This window comes from Euleptes europaea, chromosome 14, assembly GCF_029931775.1.
Source record: "Euleptes europaea isolate rEulEur1 chromosome 14, rEulEur1.hap1, whole genome shotgun sequence".
NCBI classification, from domain to species: Eukaryota; Metazoa; Chordata; class Lepidosauria; order Squamata; family Sphaerodactylidae; genus Euleptes; species Euleptes europaea.
Genome location: NC_079325.1, coordinates 27,497,218 through 27,511,192, shown reverse-complemented (window position 1 = coordinate 27,511,192; position 13,975 = coordinate 27,497,218). Strand labels below are relative to the sequence as shown.

Sequence of the window (13,975 nt, the reverse complement as noted above, 5' to 3'; positions counted from 1 at the left end):
TTCTGTGTATACCATCCCGTTTCTATAATATGACGAGTCTCGATGACCAAGATTCAGAGCAAGGGTCCCGGAAGCGGCATCCACGGGAGCCTTGGTGCCTGCCGAGACTTTCCCTGGCGCCCAACAAGTGTTTTTAGAACGTGGGCAGGGCTTCTGACTGGCCGTTGGAGATCTGATTGGCTGTGCAGATGAAAAAAATTGCTCCGGCAATACAGTAGCTGCCACCACAGCTCAAGGATCTTCACTGCGTGACTGAAGGTAAGCTGTGTGTAAACAAGAAAATGTCTTTTGAACAAGATGTTAATTTAAAAATGCATCTCGTTAAGCAGAGCTTTGGCATGAAATGTTGAAGAGGTACTATTAGAGTTACGCATAAACTCACTCCCTGACATTTTGTTGTTGGTTCCGCCTCCTGGGGCCGCCGTTTTGCGTTTGCACCCACCATCCTGTGTCAGAATTGCAAAGGCGCCCGCAGGCTCAGAAAGGTCGGGGACTCCTGATTTAGAGGGTGCCGTTCAGGAGTGATGCCTGAAGGCACTGCTTTGTTCTCCCCCAGCCTTGCAATTGTCTGCAGGCTCCCAGTTTGTGCTCTTTCTAATTATGACCCTGATGGTCTCATGCCTGCCTGTAGGGCAAGGAACCTTGGCCACTCACAGAGAGTGTGGGCAAATGTTGGTACTTGGGGAACTCTCTAGGTGTGCAGAAATAATCACTCATGTTCAGGGCTTTCTGAGAGAACCTCAGCAGTCAGGGCAATTGCCGCAGACTGTTGAGGTTCAAGGTTAGGTGAGCAGGAAGCTATTCATATAGCTCCAGAGCTCCGCAGTGTTGTGCTGGGAGCTGCAACTCTGAAAAGTACTTATGCAGTGCTGGACTGTTGGTAGGGTTGCCAACCTCCAGGTATTAGCTGGAGATCTCCTGCTATTACAACTGATCTCCAGCCGATAGAGATCAGTTCACCAGGAGAAAAATGGCCGCTTTGGCCATTGGACTCTATGGCATTGAAGTCCCTCCCCTTCCCAAACCCCGCCCTCCTCAGGCTCCACCCCAAAATCTCCCGCTGATGGCGAAGAAGGACCTGTGCTAACTGTTCACCATATATATACCCCTATGGCGGTTTGAGGAATCTCTTCCATGCACCTGCTTTGCCATGCATGAAACTTTAAAAAAAAACAGGTACAGGTATACTGCTGCCAGTGGTGTAGCGGTTAAGAGCGGTGGTTTGGAGCGGTGAACTCTGATCTGAAGAACTGGGTTTGTTTCCCCACTCCTACATATGAAGCCAGCTGGGTGACCTTGGGCAAGTTACAGCTCTCTTACAGCTCTCTCTGCCCCACCTACCTCACAGGGTGCCTGTTGTGGGGAGGGGAAGGGAAGGTGATTGTAAGCTGGTTTGAGTCTCCCTTAAGTGGTAGGGAAAGTCGGCATATAAAAACCAACTCTTCTTCTTCCTTTTGCTGGGCTTCAAATGTGTGTGGTTTGCAGCTGAGAGGGGGAGAGGCTGTCGTGTTTAATCCGAGCTGCTTGTGCTGTTCTTTGCTTTCCCTGACACATAACTATCCTTGAACGAAGAAAGTTATCTTCCTCCAACCCATGGCGGGCATGGCTTCTTGGAGAAATGCTGGGCTCTGCTGCTCCCTGCTGAGGCTGTGAGGGAATGGCTGCTGACTGGAACTGGAACTTTACTACTGTGAATAAAAAATAAGTACTTCCATTGTGACAGACGATAGAAATGAATGGCTCAAGTTTATTTAATGGAAGTCATCCTTTTAAAATTATTTTGATTTATTTCATTGACATTTTTATATCATATGCAAAGGTATAAGACTCTTTGGGAGTCGGTGTACCATAGACATTAAGGGAATGAGTGGTAGCCCAGGTGGTTGTCAGTTCAGATTTCGGTCCTAGGCAAGCTGCATTTCAGCTTCAGTGAGGGTTGCCAGGTCCTTCTTTGCCACCGGCAGGAGGTTTTTGGGGTGGAACCTGAGGAGGGCTGGGTTTGGGGAGGGGAGGGGAGGGACTTCAATGACATAGAGTCCAATTGCCAAAGCGGCTATTTTCTCCAGGGGAACTGCTCTCTGTCTGCTGGAGATCAGTTGTAATAGCAGGAGATCTCCAGCTAGTACCTGGAGGTTCAACCAAAATTCACACAGAAACCATATGCTCAAGCAATCTCAATTATATTCCAATAATTCCATCCCTAACAAAGCATTAGGTACAAAAAGCATAATCCAATATCCAATAGAATCATATCCAAACAGTAGTCACATAATACAAATTCACAGGTAAGTATATACATACAGGTAAGTATATGAATCTCAACTTCTGGTATCTATCTAATAATTTCTTCTTTCTTCCTTTTCTTTCTTTCTTTTCTTTCTTCCTTTTCTTTCTTTCTTTCTTTCTTTCTTTCTTTCTTTCTTTCTTTCTTTCTTTCTTCCCTTTCCTTTCCTTTCCTTTCCTTTCTTCGCAAGACAATTATTCATCAGATGTCAGACAGGCGCCTGTTTGGATATGATTCTATTGGATATTGGAGTATGCTTTTTGTACCTAATGCTTTGTTAGGGATAGAATTATTGGAATATAATTGAGATTGCTTGAGCATATGGTTTCTGTGTGAATTTTGGTTGAGCCACTGAGTACACAGAAGTGTCTATTTTTTACCAGTACCTGGAGGTTGGCAACCCTAGCTTCAGCCCCAAATCACCAATACAGGGATAACAATACTGACCTGCTCTTATAAGACTGTTGTAAGGATTGCTGTGATAATGTATGTGAAGTGCTTTGAATACTGAAAACTTTTTGTAACAGTCCTTTAAGTTAGGATTGGTTTTTATCCCAGCATGCATTATTTTGGACTTACTTATATTGATTCCCACTCTTTTGCTTAGAGTCAAACTGAATTAGGAGGTATATGAGAATCTGAACAGACCTCTGGTGGCTTTTTAATTGGTAAACAGCTGCTGTGGGACCCCTGATTTGTATCAAGGGGTGTAGCACAGTGGAAGGTGGGATTTATTCCTTTCCTTTGTGACATGTCTGAGACCTCTGTTGCCCCGCCCCAGTTGTTATTTGCCCAGGGAATGGAAACATACTGATAACTGTATGCTATTGAAGGTGTGATTTGTGGTTGAGAACATGGAGCAGAGGGAAAAGGTTAATTCCCCTCCACACATAGTGGCCTAATCTGAATTATTGAGTGTCCCCTCCCCCCTGTTGCTATTTACCACTTTAAAAAAACTTGCAGAAGACCCATTCATGGATCTTCTAAAGTAACCCAATTTGTAGGGCTCCTTTGGAAACTCTTTACCATTTCTTCGGGATTTCTCCAATTTGAACAATTTGGTGTTGGCACTCTTGGCTGCTACATTAACTCCATAAGCTAAATAACACTGAACTCCATTTCTTCTTATCCTTTGTTTTCTCTCTTGATTAATTCAAATATCTATATTTCCTTTTTTGTTCAAAATGGTCCACCAAAGCAATTTACAAAATGTTATCAGTGTTTCAGCTGGTTGCTGAATCATCATAAGATGCCTATTTTAACAACATTGCTATTCGTTTGGACATTTTCAGTCCGAATCTTTGTCAATTTTTTCAAACCTAGAGAGACTGCATGTACCAGATAGGGTTGACAGCTCCGGGTTGGGAAATTCCTGGAGATTTTTAGGGGTACAGGCTGCTAGGGGGAGGGAAAGCTGAAGGCAGGAGGCCAGATAAAGGCAGGTTGGCTGGTGGGTGGAAGAAAAGAAGGAAACGGGGGCTTCCAAGGAAGGGAAAGAGGAAATAGTGAAGGGAGCAGAAAATAATGATATGCTACTCCAAAGAGATGGCCTTTAAGCATCTAAAAGAAACAAATCTCTTAGACAGTGAGGAGAAAGTAGGTGTAATCAGAACTTCAATACACACCTGTGAGATAGGTATGAGGTCAAGCTTAAAGATTAATTCTTAGAAGATTTACTATTGATCAAGGTTGCTCAGACAAGACCTAATTGACACTGCCCTCTCCCTCCCTAAACACATCATGCTAGAAAAGCACTTGTTCCTTTCTCATAGTCATGTCAGCAATTGATTGCTGAGGTTAAGCACAGCATATGAGTGTTAGTATGGCTATTGAAGATGTTGTCTATGTATTAATCTCCTGTGGCTGGAGCTAGCACGTTCAGTGAAATCATTACCATGATAGGGTACATAGGCCAGTCTGAGAAGTGAATAATGATGCTTAATCACTGATTTAGAAGTTCTGCACCAGTAGGTAGATCCCATTGACTCCCCCATGCAGGATGCATACATCTCTGCTCATTGGGCATGCCAGTTAATAAGCTACTGATGCTCCCACCTGTTATATAGTCTATGCTGTGCAGTCTACAGAGGCTAAAGTGTTCTTGAAAACAACAGCTGCCTTGGCTGGAGACAGATCATTGTTTTCAGGGTGCTGAAGGTGATATGAAAAAGGCAGAGTTGCTTGTGGTGTGTAAAACCCATCCCACTATCCCCACTGGGTTCTGTAGTGTTTCCAAACCCTGTTTGCCAGAAGGTAACAATGGGACAAAAAGACACCAAGGGCAATCATGCTGTTTCAGTGTTCCTCTAAGAATTATGACTTGACTGCATCCCTTCCCCTTGCCCATTCCAAGCCATCTCAGTATTAGTGGGTGTAAGACAGCTATGGGCAATGCATGGCCCACCAAATTGTTGATGTGGACCAGCAGAAGAAGGAGTGTGAGGGTCCGGGTTCTGCAGCAAGGGTCCTGCAGCACACCCAGGTTCTCTTAAATTAGCATAGTGCTTATATGCTATATTTGTGTATACATCTCTTTTCTTATAGTTAATAGGATTCTTATGGGTTGGACAGAGCTTAGAGAGGGCTTCGAGGAAAGTAATGGAAGATTGTGTGAGAGCAGAGAGAAACCTTGCTAAGATGGGAGATGTCTGCTGAGAAAACAACTGCTGATTCTGAAGGGGAGGAAAAAACAGATGCTACATCTAGCTACCAGCTAGGCTAGCTTTTGCGCTTCCCTTTCCCATGTGCCCCAGAATTTAAAATACACAGGGGCTATTGGATGCAAAAGGAAAGTCCGAAGCTGTTCGACGCACAAAATAGGAACATGGAATGTGAGAAGCATGAATCAGGGTAAACTTGAAATTTTAAACAAGAAATGGAACGTATGGACATTTCATTCCTGGGAATAAGTGAATTAAAGTGGACTGGATTAGGACATTTTCAATCAGAAAATTACAAAGTGTTTTATTCAGGGAATGACAAAAAGAGAAGAAACGGAGTTGCTTTAATAGTGAGGCAAGATGTAGCAAAGGCAGTCAGGAGCTATAATGCAAAGTCTGACCGAATAATATCAATCAGACTTCAGGGAAAGCCTATCAACATAAGCATCCTTCAAGTTTATGCCCCAACTACAGATGCTGATGAGGAAGAAATTGAAAGTTTTTATGCCAGTGTTCAGGAAGAAATTGATCACACACCTAAACAAGATATGCTGATAATCATAGGTGATTGGAACACAAAAGTAGGAAACAAAGCAGAATCAAATGTTGTTGGCAGATTTGGGCTAGGAGCACAGAATGAAGCAGGAGAACGCCTCGTAGAATTCGGTGAAGACAACAATCTGTTCATTGCAAACACATGTTTCAGGCAACCAAATAGACGATTGTATACATGGACATCACCAGACGGCCAGTATAGAAATCAAATAGATTATATAATTGGAAGCAGAAGATGGAGAAGCTCTATTCTCTTGGCCAAAACAAGACCAGGAGCCGACTGCGGTACAGATCATGAACCGGTAATATCGAAAATCAAGATAAAGCTTAAGAAAAACACCAAAACATTCATAGCACCAAAATACAATCTAAGCAATATTCCGGAAGAGTTTAAAGACCATGTAAGGAACAGATTTGCATTACTAAGTTCAAGTGAATGTAAACCTGAAGAACTATGGGTGGAAACTAGAGATATTATCAAGGAAGAATGTACAAAGACTATTCCTGTAGCCAAAAGAAAAGAAAAACCTCGATGGATGTCTGAGGAAACTCTTAAAATTGCCAGAGATAGACAAGAAGCAAAAGTAGAAGGTGACAGAAATAGAATCAAAAGTCTAAGTGCAACGTTCCAGCGACTAGCACGTAGAGACAAAGAGACCTATTATAATAACCAGTGTAAAGAAATAGAAGAGAACAACAAAAAAGGAAGAACAAGAGATCTGTTCCACAAGATCCAAGAAATCAAAGGGAAATTTAAAGCACGGTTAGGCATGCTGAAAGATCAGCATGGAAATACATTAACTGAACAGGACAAAATAAAGAAAAGGTGGGAACAATACACTGAAGAACTATACAGAAGAGATGAAAGGATAAAAGATTCTTTCCAAGAAGAATCTTTTGAAGAAGAACCTACAGTTTTAGAAAGTGAAGTGAAAGCTGCATTGAGAGCAATCGGGAGAAACAAATCACCAGGAGCAGATGGGATATCAATAGAACTATTTCAAGCCACAGAAACGGAGTCCATCAAAATCTTGACAAGAATATGCCAACAGATATGGAAAACAAAACAATGGCCCACAGACTGGAAACGATCCATTTACATTCCAATTCCTAAGAAAGGAGACATCAAAGATTGCAACAACTATCGGACCATTGCATTAATTTCTCACGCAAGTAAAGTGATGCTCAAAATCTTACAGCAAAGGCTGTTACCATATATGGAACGAGAAATGCCTGATGTTCAAGCTGGTTTCAGAAAAGGAAGAGGCACTAGAGATCATATTGCAAATATACGCTGGTTACTGGAGCGTACGAGAGAATTTCAGAAGAAAATCAGCTTGTGTTTCATAGATTACAGCAAAGCTTTTGACTGTGTGGATCATGAAAAGCTATGGCTGGTTTTAAAGGAAATGGGTGTTCCACTACATCTGATTGTTTTGATGCGCAACCTGTACTCTGGACAAGAGGCCACAGTTAGAACAGAATATGGAGAAACGGAATGGTTTCCAATTGGCAAAGGTGTCAGACAAGGATGTATTTTATCTCCCTATCTCTTCAATCTATATGCAGAACATATAATTAGGAAAGCAGGATTAGATTTAGATGAAGGTGGAGTGAAAATTGGAGGGAGGAACATAAATAATTTGAGATATGCTGATGACACTACATTATTGGCAGAAAATAGTGAAGATTTGAAACAACTACTGCTGAAAGTTAAAAGAGAAAGTGCCAAAGCAGGACTGCAGCTGAACATCAAGAAAACAAAAGTAATGACTACAGGAGAATTACACAACTTTAAGGTTGACAATGAGGAAATTGAAATTGTTCAAGACTTTCTATTCCTTGGCTCCACCATCAACCAAAAGGGAGACTGCAGCCAAGAAATTAGAAGGAGATTGAGACTGGGAAGGGCAGCCATGAAGGAGCTAGAAAAGATTTTGAAGTGTAAGGATGTGACTCTGGCCACCAAGACTAGATTAATTCATGCCATCGTATTCCCTATTACTATGTATGGGTGTGAAAGCTGGACAATGAAGAAAGCTGATAGGAAGAAAATAGATTCCTTTGAAATGTGGTGTTGGAGGAAAGTGTTGCGGATTCCGTGGACTGCCAAAAAAACAAATCAGTGGGTTATAGATCAAATCAAGCCTGAACTGACCCTAGAAGCTAAAATGACTAAACTGAGGCTGTCGTATTTTGGTCACGTCATGAGACGACAAGAGTCACTGGAAAAGACCGTCATGATAGGAAAAGTTGAGGGCAGCAGGAAAAGAGGAAGACCCAACAAGAGATGGATTGACTCAATAAAGGAAGCCACAGCCTTCAATTTGCAAGATCTGAGCAAGGCTGTCAAAGATAGGACATTTTGGAGGACTTTCATTCATAGGGTCGCCATGAGTCGGAAGCGACTTGACGGCACTTAACACACACACACATTGGAGAATAAGTTAAAAACTAGAGTAAAAGAAAAAAAAACAGGCCACTTTTGTGCAGAAGGGGGGAGGAAATTTCCTAGAAGCTTTGTGCTGGTTCGCACATGCATATAATCATTTGATTACTGTACGTTTGTGTCTTGAAGCTGAAGAACGTAGTATTTGAAATAACATGAAGTTTACTTTTGTGCTTGATATGAAATGGGAGGGAAGGTGGCATGGTATAGCCCAATCTCATCAGATCTCAGAAGCTAAAAATTGCCAGTACCGGTACTTAGAAGGAAGACCTCCAAGGAAGACTCTGCAGATGAAGGCAATGGCAAACCACTTCTGCTTCTCTCTTGCCTTAAACGCCCCTTGCTTGGGTCATTGTAAGTTGTCTGCAACTTTACGGCACTTTACACACACATAGATAAGAGACAGCAAACCTGCACATTCGAGTCATTGCCTGCTGATGTGTTGCAGGTATGAAAATGTATGGGTGGCCCATCCCTTCAAAAAGGTCCAGCTTCAGCTGACACCTCCTTCTTCTCATTCCCTTTTCCAAAATGCTTCAAGCTGTAATGTTTTCCAGGGTGCAGCACATCTATCTGGGGCAAGTACCTGACTGGAGAAGCTTTGCTTTTGGCATGCTCGTGCAAACAAATGGGAGGCACGATGTAGCATCATAGCTATTTATTGGACTGCCTGTCTAACTACAAGCCACCAGCGAGATTCTTCACCTTTTAACACAGTAGTTGTGCTACATAAGCTACTGATTAGAAAATTCACAGAGGATACCACTGGACACAAGAGTCTGGAGCAGTGGGTGGCAGGTGCTCCCCATAGTCATATGGATGCCCCACCAGGTCAGTCTTAACAAAAGTAGCTCTGTGTGACTAAGTAGAAAAATCTTAATTGTTCAATGAAAACAAAATGTCCCAAATATGCCCAGAAAAGGTAACTTTTTTTTGGGGGGGGGAGAGGAAAATATCTTTCCGGAGGCTGAAATTAACAAAAACATTTTGGTCTCTAGTTCCTTCTGCACAATTATCAGGAAGGTATATTTCAGTAACAAAACACACATGTTGAACAAACATTTAAAAAGTATATTTGCCAGTGGGATATTTGCCAGTGGGATTCTGTGAGCCAGAATCACAGGTTAGATCTTATATAAAGGCTATTAAGCTACAAAAATATGCCCATTTGACTGATGGACAGGGAACAGCCCAGCAGCTTTGAGTGTTAGTGCTGGAGCAGCCCTGGGAGAAGCAGAGATAAATTTTTTTCTTAGGATGGCCCTGCAGTTGAATGATAAAGATCTTTCCAGTGCTTCCTACTTCATAGTACTTATGTAAGGTTTATTGGCCATTCTTTTCCCCGTTTCACAACACACAACTCTGATAGGTTTAAGCTAAGATAGTTTAACTCTCAAAAAACAATAGGTGAAAAAATTGTTATTGATGATCACTGGCTCAGTGTGGCAAGAACATTTAATAGCCCAATGCATACTTTAACTAATAGTTTGGCCTGATTTTGTGCTTTGCCATGGTACTGGCCTCTTATGCAATGGTCTAACAAGCCGTTGGAGAGGTTGCCTTCCCATAAATGAGGCACCAGGGGAAGATAGTAGGATTCTCTAGATAATGCAATAGGACAAAACTTATTAAGGGCTTTGCCCTGCTTCTGTATTAAAGAAGGATCACTTCTATACTCTTGTGGCACCATCAGCTTACCGATTTAAGTGAAACTAGGGCTGCAGTCCTGTGTACGTTTATTTGGGAGTACGTGCCTCTCAACTCAGTGGAACTTACTTCCAAGTAAAAACATTTAAGATCACTCTGTAAACCATTTTAAAGTCCAAGTAGAACAGCTTGTTGAATGGGAAACTCCCAATTCTATCACATCAGCTTAAGAAAGGACTCAATCTCTGCAAGTCAAGCCTTTGTTTAAAAAAATAAAAATTGATCAGTCACCATTCGGTAAAATGTTTTAAGAAACACGAATCTTAACATCTGACAATGCTGTATAAGTTACAGCTTGTCCTGTTTGTGGATTATATACATATTTACAAAAAAAAATAAGTTAAATTACACAGGATACAGTAAATGAAGAGGTTGGCACTATAACACAAGGTCCCCTTTTTGCCTGGTCAAGATGCTAACAAAACTGGAGCAGACCACACTTGTTAATGCAGCAGGAGTGTGAAGCAATAGCAGACTCTTAGGTGTAGGAAGGAGCTGGCCTGCAAAAAAAAACACACACCACAAAACCCTGCTCCACGCCGTCATTTTAGATGAGATATGTGGGACTTTTCTTCCTGAAGTGCTCAAATTCATCCTGGAAGCACAGCTAAACTCCATTCGCACTGGCTTTGCTATTCCGAGAGGTTTCTATTTTTGTCTAGAATAAAGAGAGAGAAAATGTCAAAAGCAGGGAGGTGGGATTGATGTGCTGTTTTGGTATACCTGTGCAAACATTCACCAACCTGTTACTAATCACTATATGCTTGGAAAAGAGCCTCATTTCATTGTTAAGCATATGAAGAAGAAGAGTTTGTTTTTATATGCCGACTTTTCTCTACCACTTAAAGAAGAATTAAACCGGCTTACAATCACCTTCCCCTCCCCGTAACAGACATCCTGTAAGACAGGTGAGGCTGAGAGAGTGTTACTAGCCCACGGTCACCCAGCTGGTTTCGTGTGTAGCAGTGGGCAAACAAATCCAGCTCACCAGATTAATGTCCACCGCTCATGTGGAGGAGTGGGGAATCAAACCCAGTTCTCCAGATCAGAGTCCACCACTCCAAACCACTACACCACGCTGGCTTTTTTGGTACAGGGACATCTAAGCTCTATTGCCCCAACATTGAAGCAATTCCTTAGAAGCTCAGCCTTTGCATTTGACTGATATTGGGATGTCTGTGGCTGATGAAAAAAATGCATTCCTCAGCAGAAAGGCAACTGACAACCTCACAGCATTTTGGTTTCAATGTTGGGTAGAGGCTATACGTTGTTCAGTATGTTTTCTAAAAAATAAATAAATAAAAGGCCCACACCAGTAACAGGAAATAAAAATAAGGCCAAGGCCAATGGTGCAAAATAGGTTTAAAGTTTTTTTTATTACTCAGAATAAAAATCCCCTATGTGTTTTGCCCAAGGGGCTTCTTCAGGGGAATCTGTAGTTATTGCAGTAGTCCTTATGAGCATACGTTCTGTGAGCTTCTACCTAAGAACAAGGGGTTGAGTTTGCTGCTTATGGAGTACGTGTGGAAGGGAACACTCATCTTTATTTGGATGCTGGCACCCACCTGTAACAAGGCACAATACACAGGAGAGCCCCTTTAACTATGATCAGTCTTTTTTGCTTACTAAGTTTGTGTCACCGTCTTTCACTTCCTTTGTTTAGTGGGGGAAAAGGCAGATTGAGGCGTTGGTCAAGTGCACATTTAATCAGTTGACTGTATTTAAAATAATGAATTAATTGACTAAGATGATTAACCAACAAAACCACTTTCCTTAATTGGCCAACTCCTCTTAGCACTGTGACCTCTACCAGTTTACCCTTTTAAAAAATGTGTTTATATGATGTGGCATAAGAAATCTGGATGTAAAACCCACCTTGCTTGCAGGAGGGCTGACTGATACTTGAGGAACTGGTAATTTCTCTGTTGGTTGTGTTATAAATTCTTCACTCTTCAAGAAAGAGGGAGAAAAAATTAAGGCAGTTATTATAGGTTCCCATCAAAGTTTAGGAGCCAGGGAAATCTTGATTAACCAAGCTGATCTTGTTGAAAACACACCCTTGTTTACTACCACACCTTTTAGGAGCCCAATATCCTTTTTGCTTACTGCGGTTCTATTAACATTCATGAAATGACTTCACTGCCCAATATCTGTGTTCTGACTAATGATCCAGATTCATGTAAAATTAGAGGTGGTGTTGGGGAAATCAGCTTCTCACCTTACTGCCTTGCACTCTGGGAGCAGAATCCACCAAGGTCTCATGATCTTCAGAAGTGACTATTTTTTCAGCATCTTTGCTCGGCAGAGGCTAAGAGAAGACCAGACAATCTGTTGTTAGTATTCACCTTGCAGACTGCATAGCAGTAACGCTGCCTTCACCTTGATAATGTATCTGAATGTTAACTGGGAGTTTAAGCACTTCGATGCACAAACGAGAGCATCGCTTATATTTTATATGAGCATGCTGTCAGGCAGGACAGAGTTGATGGAAGAGCTTACATGTTATTGGAATCAGCATGGGAGGAACCCCTGAGGTGGCAGTACACGTCGAGGGATTTTTTGTTGCTGGAGGATGCTGGGATAACTGCAAGAATCCCTGTGCTTTCCAAGGGCTGATATAGATGAGATGGTGGGAGATCCTGGTTTTTAAAGCTAATAGCAGCTATGGGGCAGGATGTTCATGCGCACTGGGGAAAAAATTACAGGTACTGTCTACTTTGTTGTTTCAAATAACCCAGACTTCAGTAAGTGGGGCAGAAGGGGGGTGGGGTCCATATTTACAGTCAAGTTCAGAGGCCTACTCTTCAATACATTCAAATTAAGGTTGCAATCTATGCACTTAGGAGGAAGACCCAAAGGACTCAAGAGGACTTTTAACATGTGTAGGATGTTGGGCAGCAATTGCAAAAAGGACAATATATTTTAAGAGCATTATAGTGGTCTATATTTCATCATCGTAAAGTGGAATAACCACACGTAGTCTAAAAAGGCAGAGGGGGACGGCAGCTCTGCCTCACTTGTAAGAGCTGCTGTGGCCATTTCCCACTATAATCTCTGTGTGCCTCTAGTGTCTCCCATCATGAAATTGTAAAAGATGTTATCTGTTTTATCTGGCATATTAAAAAGGTAAAGGTCCCCTGTGCAAGCACCAGGTCTTTCCTGACCCATGGGGTGACGTCACATCCCGACGTTTTCTAGGCAGACTTTGTTTACGGGGTGGTTTGCCAGTGCCTTCCCCAGTCATCTTCCCTTTACCCCCAGCAAGCTGGGTACTCATTTGACCGACCTCGGAAGGATGGAAGGCTGAGTCAACCTTGAGCTGGCTACCTGAAACCAACTTCCGTCGGGATTAAACTCAGGTCGTGAGCAGAGCTTGGACTGCAGTACTGCAGCTTACCACTCTGCGCTACAGGGCTCCTATCTGGCATACTAGCCGCAAATAAATTTATTTATTTGTAAAACATGAAATCTGTTTCAACGCAGTTGCTGCAGATCCCACTCACATCAGCTGATGTCACAGCAATAGGTTTGGGCTTCATCTCAGTCAAGTATAAGGCACGAGAAAGAAGCAACAGCGAAGGAGGAACGTTCTCTCTCAGATGCAGATCAAGCCACTGTGTGACAGAGAAAAAAGCCAGTTTAGAGAATCTGATGCATGAACTTTGACTTACGGAGCTTGGAGAGAAGCTTTTATGAATTTGAACACTCCTGCCACAAGTGGCTGGACAACCATTTTCCTGCTCCACTAAGCAACCTTCTTTACATGTTTGGTGGGATTGTTGCTGGGCTGTGGACTTACTTCATTCCTGCCTAATGGCCTGATGCATTGCCTAAGACCTGAAAGTTCTAAACTGAAAAGAGCTGCCCTAGTTCATTGTCAAATTCCTGTCTCCAGATGCCTTGGAGAGTGATCAAGGTATCTCTATGGGTGCAGCCAGGAGGAATTGGCCCCAAGCAGGCCTGAGACCCATGAAAAGGAAAAGACTCTTGCAACACACCCAGATATAAGGAATTCCTGATCTTCCCCTTAAGGCTAGGGGTTTAGAGCCAAACCTGATCCAATGTTTGGAGGCTGGTGAATGGATCTTCCCATTGTCACCTGGGGCCCAGAGGAACAATGAGGTTAACCCTTTCTCCAACCTACTGTGTGGTTTCCCCTGATGAAAACCAACTCCTGGGCTGTTATTAGCCTGGAAGGGGGGAAAGGCAGAGTGTGTGTCTGCCTCTCTTCTCTTCCAGGACGGGTAACTGACTGAAACTACATGGTAGCAGGAAGGTTAAACCCCTTCACCTCCTGCATAGGAATCCAGATTGAATCAC

General features: G+C 42.5%; 1 protein-coding gene across 1 annotated transcript; it reads right to left on the bottom strand.

Annotated features, from left to right (window-relative positions):
- Nucleotides 1–10,248: 10,248 nt before the first annotated feature.
- On the bottom strand, nt 10,249–13,276 carry LOC130487149 (LETM1 domain-containing protein LETM2, mitochondrial-like). The gene is made up of 4 exons (XM_056860556.1): nt 13,159–13,276; nt 11,874–11,963; nt 11,531–11,605; nt 10,249–10,313 (listed from the first exon to the last, which is right to left on the bottom strand). Exons 1-4 carry the CDS (start codon nt 13,192–13,194, stop codon nt 10,263–10,265), a joined length of 252 nt encoding a protein of 83 aa, XP_056716534.1. The 5' UTR covers nt 13,195–13,276; the 3' UTR covers nt 10,249–10,262.
- Nucleotides 13,277–13,975: the final 699 nt, after the last annotated feature.

What these genes read in the sequence shown, in the direction of transcription:
- LOC130487149 (XM_056860556.1), bottom strand. Translation starts at nt 13,194, where the DNA reads ATGAAGCCCAAACCTATTGCTGTGACATCAGCTGAT. An exon ending in TTGCTGTGACATCAGCTGAT is followed by an intron (nt 11,964 to 13,158) that starts GTGAGTGGGATC and finishes GTCTTCTCTTAG; the next exon opens with CCTCTGCCGAGCAAAGATGC. An exon ending in TCAGCCCTCCTGCAAGCAAG is followed by an intron (nt 10,314 to 11,530) that starts GTGGGTTTTACA and finishes TCTTTATTCTAG; the next exon opens with ACAAAAATAGAAACCTCTCG.